The sequence below is a fragment of the Mesocricetus auratus genome, unplaced genomic scaffold (genome assembly GCF_017639785.1).
Source record: "Mesocricetus auratus isolate SY011 unplaced genomic scaffold, BCM_Maur_2.0 Super-Scaffold_100007, whole genome shotgun sequence".
Classification (NCBI taxonomy): domain Eukaryota; kingdom Metazoa; phylum Chordata; class Mammalia; order Rodentia; family Cricetidae; genus Mesocricetus; species Mesocricetus auratus.
The window spans coordinates 25,705,731-25,720,474 of NW_024429191.1; the positions used below are offsets into that span (position 1 = coordinate 25,705,731).

A 14,744-nucleotide genomic window follows, 5' to 3' on the forward strand; every position below is an offset into this window, starting at 1 on the left:
ATCCTAAGATCAAACAACACTATTTTATAGCTCCAACTCAGCAAAACTAAGATATATTTCACGTGTGTGTTTGCAGGTAAGTATGTCTGTACATTATGTGCAGTCAAGGCCAGCAGAGGCCAGAGTGTCATATCTCCTGGAGCTAGAGATACAGTTCTGAGCTGCCATGTGGGTCCAGGGAATTGAACCTCAGTCCTCTGGAAGAGTAGCCAGTGCTCTTAACCACTGAGTCATCTCTCTAGCCCCAAACTAAATTTTTTTAAAAGTGAGTCTCCTGAAGATAGTACCTCCTCATCCAGCAATGCTGACCTGTTTTCTGTCATCTCCAGCCACACAAGTCACTTCTAACTGCTACCACCTTCTCAAATCAAGCAGTATTAAGCCTACATTAGCTGCTTTGGGGTCTTGTTTGCTTTCTGTAAGTTTGAAATGTGACCCAAAAGGATGCTTGAATATCTTCACATACAACGTGAGCTACATGGTGGAATGAAAACACACCAAGTGAAAATTAAACAAGTAATGATTTCTTTTTTTAAGGTGCATTTAGTTACTTTTATGCACATTGTGTTTTGCCTGCATGTGTGTCTGTGTGAGATTATCAGATCCCTTGGAACTAAAGTTATAGTTGTGGTTGCCATGTGGGTTCTGGGAATTGAACAGGCAGTGAGTGCTCTTAACTGCTGAGCCTTCTCTCCAGCCCAGTAATGGTTTCTTGATGGCATTGGTATTAAACCTGGTTTGAACCCAGGTCCTCTGGAAGAACAGGCAGTGCTCTTAATAGCTGAGCCACTCCAGCCCAATAATGGTTTCCTGATGGCACTGGTATTAAACCTGGTTTATTGCTTTAAAATCCCCTTCTTGAGTGAAAACCTCCAAGTCACATAAGTACCAGTAAATGACTATCTTAAGACAAGTCCAGAGACAGGCTTCCAGGTGTCTGAAAGTACAAACTTTCTCCAGGGGTTGTCATGAAACGTTGGTTTATATTTCCTACTTGTCCAATTTTGATATAAAATGCTATCAACTTACCATTAAGTTAAATTTGCTCATCAAGAGCTAACGATCTCACTGCCTCCTCAGTATGCTGAGGGAATTGCTTGCCAAATGTACTATAATGCTGACAGCCATGTATCAGAAGCCTTTGGGCTTAAAAAAAAAAAAAATCTCACTGCCAAGTCCCAAAAATCCACATGGGTGTCTTACATTGGCACTTTAAAATTAAGTATTCAAACTAACATTTTTAAAAAATGTCTCCAGAAGTCTCTGGATGTCTGCCACATGGGTCCCTGCATCCTAGCTTCCCCAAACACAAGCACACACGTTACACTCATTCTGTAGAAACCCATTAAGTAGGCCAAGGAGTTGAAATCTTTATTTCAGTTACCAAACATGAGCTCTACCGCTTCTTCCTGAGGAGTGGGGGAGAACAGGAAGGAAAAAAATGGCACCAGCAGATGGGGTGTCAACTGGTGAGGGATGGGCCGCACGCTGCTCTGTCAGAAATACATTTTCTTTTTGGCTGTAAATTCTGCAATCAAGACCAGGAAGCAGGGCATGGGCTGTCTTTTAATTAATTCCTGAGACAGGCAAATACTTTTTTTTTCTCTAAAATATAAAACAAGGTCAAGGGAAAATGTGACTATGCCATTGAGTCCAACACCTCGGGAACAAATGATCCCTTACTACTCCCTTGTCAACTCCGTCCCGGCGCCAACAGGAGGGGCTACTTAAAACTTCTGAACTCAATGGTCCCCAAGCCCACCCTTTTTTACAGTCTTGCCATGTAGTCGTTTGCTTCAAACGTTTTTAATTCCTGCTCCAACCTTCTGAGAGCTGGGATTAGGCTAAACTGACTCAGGCCTCCTTGTGTTCTTGAATTCAATTATTATGGTTCTGACTTCATTGAGGCTATTTGAAAATGCTCGCCCAGACATCTAACCCGAAGTCAGCTTTTCCAACTGAAGTACTTCTAGTGTCCATGGAGCAGCTGCTTCTCCATCCCATTCATACACACACATACACCTCCCCAAAATACCTGACTGACTGGAAACTATGCCCCTGGTAAGAGAAGACGATGACCATGCTAACAATTCCAGAAAAATCAATCCTGGAATGGTGCAGGAGGAAGGAACCACTCCTCGTTTGTTCGTCAACGCTGCCACCCCAGGAACTGGCACAAAGCCTCGAGTGTTCCCTGGGATTCCGCAGTCTGGAGGCATCGTTCAGGCACCAACCCATACTTAACCTCATGCCAAAAGAGGCTGTCAGAAGTGGGATTTTTTCAGTCGCTGTGTTCTCTAGGGAAGACAGGTGGGTGAGGGTAAAGTTTGGGCTCCTCTTCTATTGGAGATGAAAAGAGGTGACGGGTTTTTGTAAGGCTTATGCCACAGCTAAAAAACGACTCCTCCAGCTAAGCGTGAATGGTTCTTTTATAAAAATAGGATCGTGATTTTGAAAAGAGCCAAAGAAGTCATGTTCTAACACTGTAAAAAAGGAAAGGTATTCTGCTTGAGCACAGTAAGATACACCACCCCCGTCCATTGCTGCTTTCTCTGTCTCCATCCAGCTTCAGTCACGTCGCTCAGTACGGTGTCCTTGGGGGCTAGGAATGCTGGAGCCCCCCGGGAGAGGAGACTCCCGGAGCCCCACATGGTTAGGCAGGGCAGAACTGCAGAGTGCAGGATCAGTTCTCTCCCGACAGAATGTCTGGGTGTTCCTTCCAGAACGCATCCCCAATGAGATCGCAGTACAAGGGCACGGGCCTGGTTCTGGTCCGGGTCACAGTCATCCTTTCCCCTTCCATTTCTGCAGGCAGCCTAACTTCTTGTGTCCGGACTTCATCCACCTGCGAACAAAAGTAGGGGCAGTGCTGTGAGTAGGATTGGGACACAGAGAATTATTACTTGATATGCTACTGACTGTTTTGTCACTGGGCGGTGGTAGCATACACCTTTAATCCCAGCGCTGGAAAGGCAGAGGCAGGCAGATCTCTGTGAGTTCCAGGCCAGCCTGGTCTACAGGACTAGTTCCAGACTGTCACACAGAGAAACCCTGTCTCAAGTCAACAGAGTAGACATTTCTTTCCAAATAGAAATACATTTGGCTGGCATGGAGCACACACCTTTAATGCCAGCACTTAAGAGGTGGACAGATTTTTATGGGTTCAAGTCTAGCTGGGCCTGCATAATGAGTTACAGGCCAGTCAGGGATACACAGTGAGACCCTGTGTCAAACACAAACAGAACAAAACAGTACTTTCAGGGCAGTGACTATAGATTTGTGGCCCAGTTCCTCTCTAACACACGTAAGTCCCTGGGTTGGTGCTTAGCCACACAAAATTGCCAGCAACAACAAATCTTGTAAAAAGGTTACTTTACAGCATTTTGAAAAGTGATTGTGATGATTGGCTTTAATGTCATCATGCCACCAATTAGAAGCATCTGAGTAGGAAGACTCAACTGAGGAATTTTCCAGACTCTCTTACTTGACATGGAAGACTCACTCAGTGTGGACAGCATTCTCTGGTACCAAAACCAGCTCCCATCGTGTTGACTTGGGACCAGCAACCCCAGAAGCCCGGCAGGTTTTCACTGCTAGGTTGGGACTATTGAGCCACCCAGCCAGGCAGACTCTTGCCAGTGTGAGCAGCCCCTGAGGGACAACTCCACCTGCTGAGGCACCTAGTCCAAGAACCAGGCAACTAATGGGTTCTTATCTTCTTAGGTGAGAAACAACTGTTGTTACTATTTTAGTGTTAGGTGATTTACTTATATATTATTTATACTTATATTTATATTCATCCATTATTCTGTTTCTCCAGAGATACCAACTGATACAGTAGACTTAGGAACAAGAAGGGAACTTAGCCAGGCAGTGGTGGTGCACACCTATAATCCCAGCACTCAGAAGGCAGATCTATGTGAGTTCGAGACCAGCCTGGTCTACAAGAGTTAGTTCCTGGACAGACTCTAAAGCTACACTGAAAAACCCTGACTTAGGAAAAAATAAAAATTAAAAAAAGGGAACTCATTTCTTGGTTATCACTGACTATAGACCTGAAGGTCTTTTTCCTCTGCCTGCATACATACCCAAGGCTGTACTAAGGAACAAACATGTAAGAGAAAGCTAATAAATGAGCTGAGGTTGCCATTGTGATGGGTGGCTCTCAAGGCACCCTTTAGTTCTTGAAAACACTCACTCATAAAAAAAAAAAAAACCTAACCCTAAAGAATTTAGAAAAATAATTATGCCTATGAGCTGATGTCAAAGACAATATTGGTGGAATTAAGTATAGAGTTATCCAAGAATATTAAGGCAAGTATGAATTTCTGGGGACTCTCATGAAATTGTTGAAAGTCAAAGTCCATCTCCCTGTTTTACAATATTTGCTAGTGCTCAAGCCTTTGGCTGTCTTGGAGTAGATGGACCATTTCATGATATGGGAAAAAGTATTTTTTCAATGTCCTATGAAAGCAAAATTCTTCCTGTCTATAGTCTACTCCTTAAAAAGTGTTTATTTTATTTTGAAGACAGAGTCTCACTATGTAACCCTGGCTGACCTGGAACTCATTATGTAGACCAGGCTGGCCTTAAACTCAGAGTTCTGTCTGCCTCTGCCTCCCACGTGCTAGGATTAAAGGTGTGCACCACCACACCTGGCTTATTTTTATTTCACATGTATGAGTATTGTGCTTCCATGTGTGTACATAGGTGTACTACATGCATGCTATGCCAGGGGAGGTCAGAAAGAGGTATCAAATCCCCTGGGACTAGAACTACACAGGATTGTGAGCCACCATGTGGGTGCTGGGAACTGAACCCAAGTTCTCTAAGAAAGCAACAAAGCTCCTAGCTAATGGGCCATCTCTCCAGCCTTATCCTGCCCGATTAGAGGATTTATTTGATATGAGGACACAGAGAACTACTAATTTAAAATTCTGTGACACTATTTACATCAACTCAGAGATTCCAGGCCACTGCTGACTGATGAAATGAGCATTCAAACTGTCCCTCTACAGCACCTCCTTTTGGAAAGTATCGATGTCACGTTAGCAGCCTGCACCTTGCCCACGCACAGAGTGTTGGGCAAAACATAACCTGGGGGAGCCTGGGGCCCCCACGTCCTGGCCGCCATTTTCCTCCGGATAGATAGCCTTACCTTTTGCCACACCAGCACTGTCCCTTTCCTGTACATCTGTGGCTCGTCATTGTAGTTGATGTGGAACTGAGAGAAGAGAATTTCATTCTTGTCTCCTGCTAGGGTCCCCTGAGGAAACACACAGAGAGGCAAAGCTCAGCAGGTCTTCCTCCTATACTCCCACCACTGAAGAGAAGGATTGCTAGAGCTCATCTTACAGCTACTAATGAATTCTCATTTTAATTAAAACTCAGATCACTCTACTGCTGAGCCACACCTCAGCCCCCGACATTCTCATCTAATGTAGATTATCACCAGCCCCTGAGATCCTAATCTAATCTAGATGTCTACATTCATCAAATCCCCTTCTGGGGTAAACCCTGGTTGCATTGTCCAGACTATGTGTGGTTCGCAGGAGCTAACAGTAAACAAAATCTCTGTGTATATAAACTTGGTGTTAATGTTTCTTGTTTGATCACTATGTCATCTCCATTTCAGGGAAGAAAGAGCGGATGAAGGCTGTCTTTCTCTACCCTTCTAAGAGGAAGCAAAATCTGATTTGGGCCCTCACTAGACATGGCTGCTGGCGTTCACACTGGTGTTAAGTCTTCACTACTGACAGTATTAGTAAGGTCAACTACCTCAGTGATCATAAAGTAGAAGACATCATATCAGGACCTGCCACAGTGCGTCACGTCACTGCAGAATCAGTTACCCCACAGGAAGCAGTGTTATCTCAGAATGAAGGCCAGTACTTATTCGACACTTACTTCTCCATGGGTTTAGATGCATCAAAGTATGTTCTTTGTATAAGCCTGTGAGGTAAACTATTATTCCTAAATTTTACTGAGGCAGAAAGGATGCTCATCTGATTCTCAGAGTACTGACTCTCACCATACTCAGGGGTTCTAAGCCTAAAAAGCAAAAGGAGCCCAGGAGGACATGGCATGAGGGAAGACGCCATGCAGGACGAAGGAGAAGAGTGCATGTACTGTCTAAAGAGGGGAGCCAAGGCTCAGTTGCAGCTAAGTGTAAGCACGCTGGCACTATAGCCAAGTGTAAGCACGCTGGCACTATAGCCAAGTGTAAGCATGCTGGCACAGCAACCCAGGGAGAAGTAATAGGTAATGCTTGCTGACAGCAACCCAGGGAGAAGTAACAGGCAATGCTTGCTGACAGCAACCCCCAGGGAGAAGTAATAGGCAATGCTTGCTGACAGCAAGCAAGGAGAGCTTCTGATACTGAGATCTTTCTGGCCTTTCAAAATGGAGCTGTAAAGGAAGCTACGGAACCAAAGAGAACATTCCAGAAATGCTATGAGACACCAGAGCAAATGCTGTCAGCTGTGTTTCTGCTATAGGATCTTTATACCTTTAATCTCTCCTGGGCTTGGACTGGTGTTAGCCCAGACTGCTGGATAAGGGCCCAGAAAACTGTATTATAAAGATTATTGATGTGACCTGCAAGGAAAACAAAATAACATTTATATATACCGAATCTTAGTTACATATAAATATATATTATAGCATATGTACTTTGTTTTATGTATAGACTATTTATGCTTCCAGGAACTCACAAACCCAGCTTTTCTCCACTTTAAAGTACATTGATCTCAGAGACATTTAGTGGCTTGCCCAGTCTGCCTACACAGGGAACAGACAAGGAAAGGGCTAGGCATGTAAAACTTATTCCCTGGCCATTTCAGTAATGCCTTATGCAAATATGTTGACTTAGGTGTTCATTGTAAAAGTATTTTCCAAGCTACTTGATTCATATTATTTCAATTTTGTTTCCAATTTTTCTGGCAAAATAAAAACCTGCAACTACAAGCTTCATTGTAGTCCTGTAAGACAGTCATTACAACACAAATACCACTGATGCTCTGTAAGTTCACAGAGCAGTAAGTAACTCCAGGGGAATGGTAGGGAATAATAGGTACTGTGCAGCTTATGACTTGTGTGTGTGAGTTTCAAAGTAAAAAGTCAGCTGCCACCACCACACAGGCTCTGCATAAGCAGAGTGCAAATGCAAGACTGCCTTATCTTCTGATCTTAAAAAGCAAACAGGGGTGGGGGAAATGCTAAATGGGTAAGAGTTCTTACTGTGCAAGCCAGAGAGCCTGAGTTTGGATCCCAGCACCTGTGTAAGAAGCTGGGCATAAGGGCTGGAGATATGGCGCAGTGGTTAAGAGCACTGACTGCTCTTCCAGAGGTCCTGAGTTCAATTCCCAGCAACCACATGGTGGCTCACAACCACCTTGAATGAGATCTGGCTTGCAGGCAGAAGGCTGCATACACAATAAATAAATAAATAAAATATTAAACAAAAAAAGAAGCTGGGCATAGCTACGTGCACCTGGAACCCCAGAGTTGTTGGAGACAGGCTCTCTGGGATGTGCTAGCCGCCAGACTTATTCCAGGAGTAAAGCAGAGCACAGTGACAGAGCAAGACATCCCACTTCTTCCTCTGGCTCTGTAACACTTGTAGAGGCAAGCACACGTAAGTACATGCACGCACACATACATTCATATACAAACATGCACTTGTACACACGTGCGCGCGCGCACACACACACACACACACACACACCCCACAAACAACTACAGGTAATTTCCCTGTAAAATCACCTAACTTATCAATGTTAACTAAAGAGAGCTGGGTGTGGTGGCACACACACTTTAACATAGGCCTTTTAGAGTTGTGGCAGGATTTGAAGTCAGCCTAGGCAATACAGCAAGACTCTATTGAAAAGAAAGAACTTTTTTTTTTAAATACTTAACTCCAAACAACATACCAGTAACCCAGACTTGTATCAGACCCATGGCTTTAATGTAGATTTGGTAGTTTTGACTTGAACTGTGTACACTGTGCCACTTACAGTCTGCCTGTCGCCAACTGAGGTAGTCCTTCAAGGTCTGGTTGCTAGGATACAACACAACTCTCCCATCAAATCCTGGGGGATACAGAAGAGGCTGGTCCGCAAAGTAATCCCGCCAATAAAACACATAACTGGAGGCGAACTGGGAGGCCACGAGTGTCATGAACTTACTTGCAAATGCAAGACAGGTTGGGTAGAAGAAGGGAAGAGAAAGTGTTTGATATTAATTCGACACCAAGATAGGACCTGTGGATGCAACAGAGAAATTACACAAACTGTCCAACCAGCCAGAAGATAAAATATATTCAGCTAAGAAAAACTATGTAGCCTGCCTCTACCTTAGTTACTCACTATCTTAGTTAGGGATATTATTACTGCAGTGAAACACCATGACCAAAACCAATTTGGGCAGGAAGGGGTTTATTTGGTTTATATTTCCACACCACTGTCCATCATCGAAGGAAGTCAGGACAGGAACTTTCACAGAGCAGGACCCTGGAGGCAGGAGCTGAAGCAAAGGCCATGGAGGGGTGCTGCTTACTGGCTTGCTCCCCTCAGCTTGCTTAGTCTGTTTTCTTAAGGAACCCAGGATAACCAGCCCAGGGATGGCACCACCTACATGATCTCGGTCCTCCCCCATCAATCACTAACTAAGAAAATGTCCTACAGGCTTTCCTATAGTTGCATCTTCTGGAGGCATTTTCTTAATTGAGGTTCCTTCTCAGATGACTTTAGCTTGGGTCAAATTGACATGAAACTACCCAGCACACTCCAAATTTTTCTCCATAGGATGTAGTATAAATTTTTGGTTCATGATTTTGTTGTTGTTTGGAAGTTTTGGAATAGTTTTTAATCTTAGAAGAAAGGGAACCAATATTTTAAAAACCAATTTATCATACAATTTGATTCCTCTAAGAGTTTCAATCTACTACCAAGTTAATATCAACTTTATCTCCTTAGTTAAAAATATAAATAATACTTTAATGCATGGAAGGAATTACACTGGCAAAGCTACCTATGAATCACCAATACTCTATTTTTCTATTCTCTGTTTACAGTCTAAATATTCAATGTAGGTCAGTCTCAAGCTGGACTGGTGGGATATAGATGGGAAAGAATCGGATAAAGAGAGCACCTGAAAAAATAGATCAACAAGAATGCTCAGACCTCAATGGAAGGAAAAAAAATCAAAACAGGAAATGCGCATCTTGTAGATGCAGCATCACCTGAAATCTTTAAAGACTCAGCTGTTGTCAAGATAAACAGAAGAGCAGAGAACAGAAGAAAATGCCCAATGGGAGGCTGGTTTTAAAACTCACCTGGCTCTCCTCTTAAACCAATTGCTTTTCCGCCTGAACACAAAGCTGTACTCATCGCTCTGTCCATATGCAATCACAATGTCCTCCAGCTCCTGCATTACTGTCTGGGCACATTTGGTCATCAGCTGGAGGGCTCGACTGTCATTAGGTTTTGCAAAGTTGTGCTTCTCAGCAAATCTTCAGAGAGGAAAGAGAAGGGTACAGATGGTGGAGAGTCGGTCAGTACCAACACGGAACAGTTAAGAGGGGACAATGTCGCAAGCGTGCTACTAGCTACAGCTTAACATAATGCCTTGAGAACTGCTGCACAGAGACGGAGAAATCGCTCAGTAGGCAGACTGTGTTATAAATATGAAGACCAAAGCTGGGCATTGGTGGCGCACGCCTTTAATCCCAGCACTTGGGAGGCAGAGGCAGGCGGATCTCTGTGAGTTCAAAACCAGCCTGGACTACCAAGCGAGTTCCAGGACAGCCTCCAAAGCCACAGAGAAACCTTGTCTCGAAAAAACAAACAAAAAAAAAAAAATATGAAGACCATTTTATATCCCTGAAACGTAAACGGGGCAGGGCTTGGTGGCACCTGCTTGTAACCCCAATGCTGGGGAGGTGGAGACAGGAGAATTCCTGGGGCCTAGATGACCACCAGACTATAGCACTTGGTGAGTTCCAAGGAAATTCCATGAGAGACCCTGTTTCAAAGAAGACAAAATGGCCAGGCGGAGGTGGTGCTCATTTTTAAGCCCAACAGTCAGGAGGCAGAGGCAGGTGGATCTCTGTGAGTTCAAGGGCAGCCTGGTCTACAGAGTTCCAGGACAGGCTCCAAAGCTACACAGAGAAACTCTGTATTGAAAAACAAACAGGCAAACAAACAAAAAAAGACAAGGTGGGCAGCTCTGAAGGGTGACACCCCAAAATTAACCACATAATTACATACACATAAGCACATACAGAAAAAAAATCCATTTTCTTTCGTGCTATGACTGGTTGACAAAAAGGTATATAACTACTAGGCTTCAATTCACTTTCCTGTGAAGTTCACCTTACTGGGTAAATAGAGAATATCTATTACCTTATTACTCCTGATGATTAGGAAATCAAAATGTAATTATGCCTGGCTCTTATTAAGTGTCCAGTACACATTATTATAACACTATGTACTTATACAGCTATTAAATGATGATAATAACTAGCCCTTTATGGAAATTAAGTCCCCATCGGTTCACATTGTCCCCCTCTTTTTTCGGCTGATTATAGTGCAATAGGTCCGTGCAATCTGAAACTGACAATGAGAAAGGGACATACTGTCAACTCCTGCCATTCGCTAGGCTTACAGAAGCCTCTTAACAGTCAGCCCTCAAAGATAACAAAAGGGTTGCACATTTGCTGGAGTTTAAGGAGTGGCCCATAAGCCGGGCGTTGGTGGCGCACGCCTTTAATCCCAGCACTCGGGAGGCAGAGGCAGGCGGATCTCTGTGAGTTCGAGACCAGCCTGAACTACCAAGCGAGTTCCAGGACAGCTTCCAACAGCCACAGAGAAACCCTGTCTCGAAAAGCCAAAAAAAAAAAAAAAAAAAGGAGTGGCCCATGAAGAGTCTTTTTCCCCCGACAAAGGTCTTTCAAACTGGTTTCTCCTAAAGTAGCACGGACTCTTCACTAATTACACTATCCTTCTCCTTTTAAATATTTCAACCAGCTGGCAGCCAATACTGGTTGTAGCATGCCCTTCCGGTGACTCTCAATGCTGAGTGTTCATTGGCTGCCGCGTTACCCCAGTAACTGCCCCCCCCCCCCCCGCGCGCAGTTCCCGGAAGTGCAGGCGTCGCACGCGGTCTCCCGCCCCGCCCGCTCACCGGTGGAAATTCCGGCCGTCCAGCCTCACCACAACCCAGCAGTGCGGCAAGCAGGTGTCGTCAGCCTCAAAATCCCGCACGTACTCAAACTTGCTCTTGGCCATGGTGACTCCCAACCTCAGGCACCGTCTTATAGTAACGGAAGTAGCGGCCAAGCGACTGCCGATCTCAGCAGCGCAGACAAGCCACATTCCCCATGGGGAAGCAAAGGACGGGCCCCACCCCGGAAGTTCCTGTCGCTGTCGGAGCCGCTCTAGCCACAGTGGAGGTTCTCTCTCGACTGTCCTGTCTTCAATTCAGCAAGTTGCCCGCACTGTGTCATCCAGGGCGGTGTCTTTCTACCCCCATCCTACCACAAATCACTCTCACGAAGCTATCAAACGCTGTTTTGTGACCAAGTTTGAAAGTGTGGTTGTGACTTTTTTTGTCTCTTATTTCTAAATAGCGTTTGTAAATTATTTCTAAGTAGCATTTATAAGTTCCTTGCAAAGACTGAAATACACTAAATTATCACTTTATAGCTTTGTGGGTAAGACTTTCCATATCCTTTTTTTTTTTTTTTTTTTTTTTTTTTTGGTTTTTCGAGATAGGGTTTCTCTGTGGCTTTGGAGGCTGTCCTGGAACTCACTTTGTAGACCAGGCTGGCCTCAAACTCACAGAGATCCACCTGCCTCTGCCTCCCAAGTGCTGGGATTAAAGGCGTGCGCCACTAACGCCCGGCCGACTTTCCAGATTCTTGTCGGTAACTTTAAACAAAGTAACATAAACTAGAAATCAGTCTTCTGTGCAATTTTGTATTTTCTCCCATGGACTTTGTTTGTTTTTCCAGTTTTATTTACTGTTTGTTCCTAATATGTCTGATTTAAACAAAGAAAGTGCCAGTGAGCCGGGCGTTGGTGGCGCATGCCTTAATCCCAGCACTCGGGAGGCAGAGGCAGGCGGATCTCTGTGAGTTCGAGGCCTACCTGGTCTACAGACCTAGTTCCAGGACAGCCTCCGAAATAATACACAGAAACCCTGTCTCAAAAAAAAAAAAAAAAAAAAGTGCCAGTGAGACAGCTCAGTCTATAAAGTTTGGTCCCTGGGAAGTTACATGGAGTGACCCTCCTTCCTCAGGCTTCCCAGTAGACAGCACCAGAGGCATGTTACCCTGCCATAAGCCATTGGTGAATTTAGACTTTGTACTCCTCAGTATAAAGTAATTTTGTATGTGTATGAGTTTGTGTGCATCTGTGTTTATGTGCACGTGGAGGTCAGAGGCAGACATCAAGTGTCTTCCTCAATACTTCTGCCTCTTAATTTTTGAGACTGTCTCTCACTGATTCAGCTAGACTAGGTGGCCAACAAGTTTTAGGGAGCCTCCTGTCACTGCCTCCCTTGTGCTGGGATTACAGGTATAACCTTCCATGTCCCAGTTTTACTGTGAACGTTGGGGATTTGAACTTGGGTCTCTGTGCTTGCCTGACAAGCATTTTAATTACTGAGCCACCTCCCCAGTCTTGAACTTATGAATTTTAAAAATGCATCTCCCAACTCTGCCCACTGGCACAGAAGAAATGGCGCCCTGTAAGCAATAAGCCTGAGTTCTTGATTGCCAATGCCACTCCTCATATATTCCTAGAAGAAATGACTGCCTCCAAGTTAGTTGTGTCACAGAAAACAAAGGGAGACTGAGATACATGTTGTGCCAGAAGGGTAAGAACTGCTCAGAGAAATAAGAGGATGTGGCAAAAGACTCTGTAGGAGGAGTGCTTCCAGCAGGCAAATTAGAGATGGTTTGAACATCATTAAGAACTATGGTAATTGATTATGACACATGGGGAAGGTGAAAGCTCACAACATCATAACAATAGCCAAACAAGGAAAGCTTTGTTTGACAGTGTTGGGTAATTGCTACACTAGCCACTATCTTCTTACACTGGTAACTGGTGGTTTTTTATTTTTGGTTTGGTTTTTTGTTTGTTTGGTTTGTTTTTTTTTTGAGACAGGGTTTCTCTGTGTAAATAGCTGGCTGTCCTGGAACTCCCTTTGTAGACCAGGATGGCCTCAAACTCACAGAGATCTCCTGCCTCTGCCTCCTGTGCTGGGATTAAAGATGTGCGACACCACTGCCTGGCCTGATTCTTGGTTATTAAAAGGAACAGGTATTTGCTTTGTCTCTTGTATAGAATTGTAATTCAGTGCCAGTTGATGAGGGAAAGCGCTTTACACAAGAATGCTGACTAGTTTCACATATGGAGTGGTGGGTTCAGAGAATCAGGTTGCTCTATGAAATAATTCAAAAATGGATCGCTAATGGATGCTAAAACTGTGATTTATATAATTTGTGAAAAACACCACACCCCGAAAATCTGGTGGTATTGCTCACAAATTGTTTGCTAGTCCCAAAAATAGAAAAACACAGTCACAAGCAAGAGCACTTGCTATCTTCAACTAGTCACCAAGGTAGTTCCATTGATTTTGCTAAAACCACAGGCACAGGAGATCCTTGTCAAGGCAACATGACAGACACACAAGGTTGGTTAGAGTTTACTGAAGTATTAAACTAATGTGTCACAGTCTTCCCCACATCTTAAAATTGGAGGATGCTTTTGAAACTGCCAAGTCCCAGGCTTCTTACAGAGTCTTCTTAAGTATGATCCAGGCTTTATTTCTTTTAAATAATTTCATCTTTGCATCTTTCTAAAGAGATTTTCTTTTCTATTACTTGTGAATTCATGTGTATTCAAGAAGACCAAAACAACAACAACAAAACCAAAACAGAGGAGGGAGTGAAATCTCTTGGAGCTGGAGTTACAGTTGCTTGTGAGACCCTAGATGTGGGTACAGGGAATTGAACTCCAGTCTTCTGAAAGAGCAGCAAGTGGTCTTAACCAGTAAGCCATCTCTGCCACACCTCTTAAGACTTAAAAAGTTTGTAAAAAGTCACATATGAAAACCTTAGTGTGCATACTAGGATAGTAGGATAAGTTAGCATAGCTATTGGGTAGTGATAGTAATGACTTGTCCAGAAACTCCCACTCTCATTCATTTACCTATCAAATCCTTAATGGTTTTGTGCTGCTTCTGGGGTTTCTATTGTTGTGTTTACTGATTTCCACCACAAATGAGGTAGGATTCACCACAGGAGTTTCTAGGAACTCAGGCCCTTACCAATGCTCTACCATATTTGTTTTATAAATGTTTTATTAGTGTGTGGCAACTGTACAAAATAATGGGCATCATTTCATACATGAATGTTACATATTCTGATTGCATTCATCCCCCGTTATCCTCTCCTATTCCTCACACATTTCTATAATATTCCTCTTCTATTTACACATATGTTTTAGAGTCCACATACGAGAGAAAAATCCAGCCTTTTGTGTCTCACTTACTCCTCCAGGTTGTGTTAGACTCCTGCTGCTGTGATAATAAGCCCAGTAGGAATAATTTATCCCCCTTATGATTTCAGTTTACCATGGTAGGGGAGGGCCTAGAGGAACACCGCAGCTCACTTCATGGCACCCAGGTAGTGGGGATGTGGGGGAAAAAGCTTGTGCTCTAGTAATACAGTTGTC

General features: G+C 43.8%; 1 protein-coding gene across 2 annotated transcripts; it reads right to left on the minus strand.

Annotated features, from left to right (window-relative positions):
- Positions 1-1,350: 1,350 nt before the first annotated feature.
- Thg1l (tRNA-histidine guanylyltransferase 1 like) lies at positions 1,351-11,396 on the minus strand. 2 transcript variants are annotated; one of them, XM_005071907.4, is made up of 6 exons: positions 11,185-11,396; positions 9,335-9,511; positions 8,016-8,185; positions 6,509-6,597; positions 5,159-5,266; positions 1,351-2,845 (listed from the first exon to the last, which is right to left on the minus strand). In XM_005071907.4, exons 1-6 carry the CDS (start codon positions 11,373-11,375, stop codon positions 2,684-2,686), a joined length of 897 nt encoding a protein of 298 aa, XP_005071964.1. In that variant the 5' UTR covers positions 11,376-11,396; the 3' UTR covers positions 1,351-2,683. The 2 variants fall into 2 exon arrangements, with proteins under 2 accessions (XP_005071964.1, XP_040604422.1); XM_040748488.1 differs by lacking the exon at positions 11,185-11,396 and having other exon boundaries at positions 8,016-8,261; positions 9,335-9,463.
- Between the last annotated feature and the right edge of the window lie 3,348 nt (positions 11,397-14,744).

Bases quoted from the DNA above. Each gene is read 5' to 3' on its own strand.
- Thg1l (XM_005071907.4), bottom strand. From the start codon at position 11,375: ATGTGGCTTGTCTGCGCTGCTGAGATCGGCAGTCGCTTGGCCGCTACT. The intron at 9,512-11,184 runs GTGAGCGGGCGG...TCCTCTCTGAAG, and splicing joins GACGGCCGGAATTTCCACCG to ATTTGCTGAGAAGCACAACT. The intron at 5,267-6,508 runs GTATAAAGATCC...GTGTTTCCTCAG, and splicing joins AAGCCCAGGAGAGATTAAAG to GGGACCCTAGCAGGAGACAA.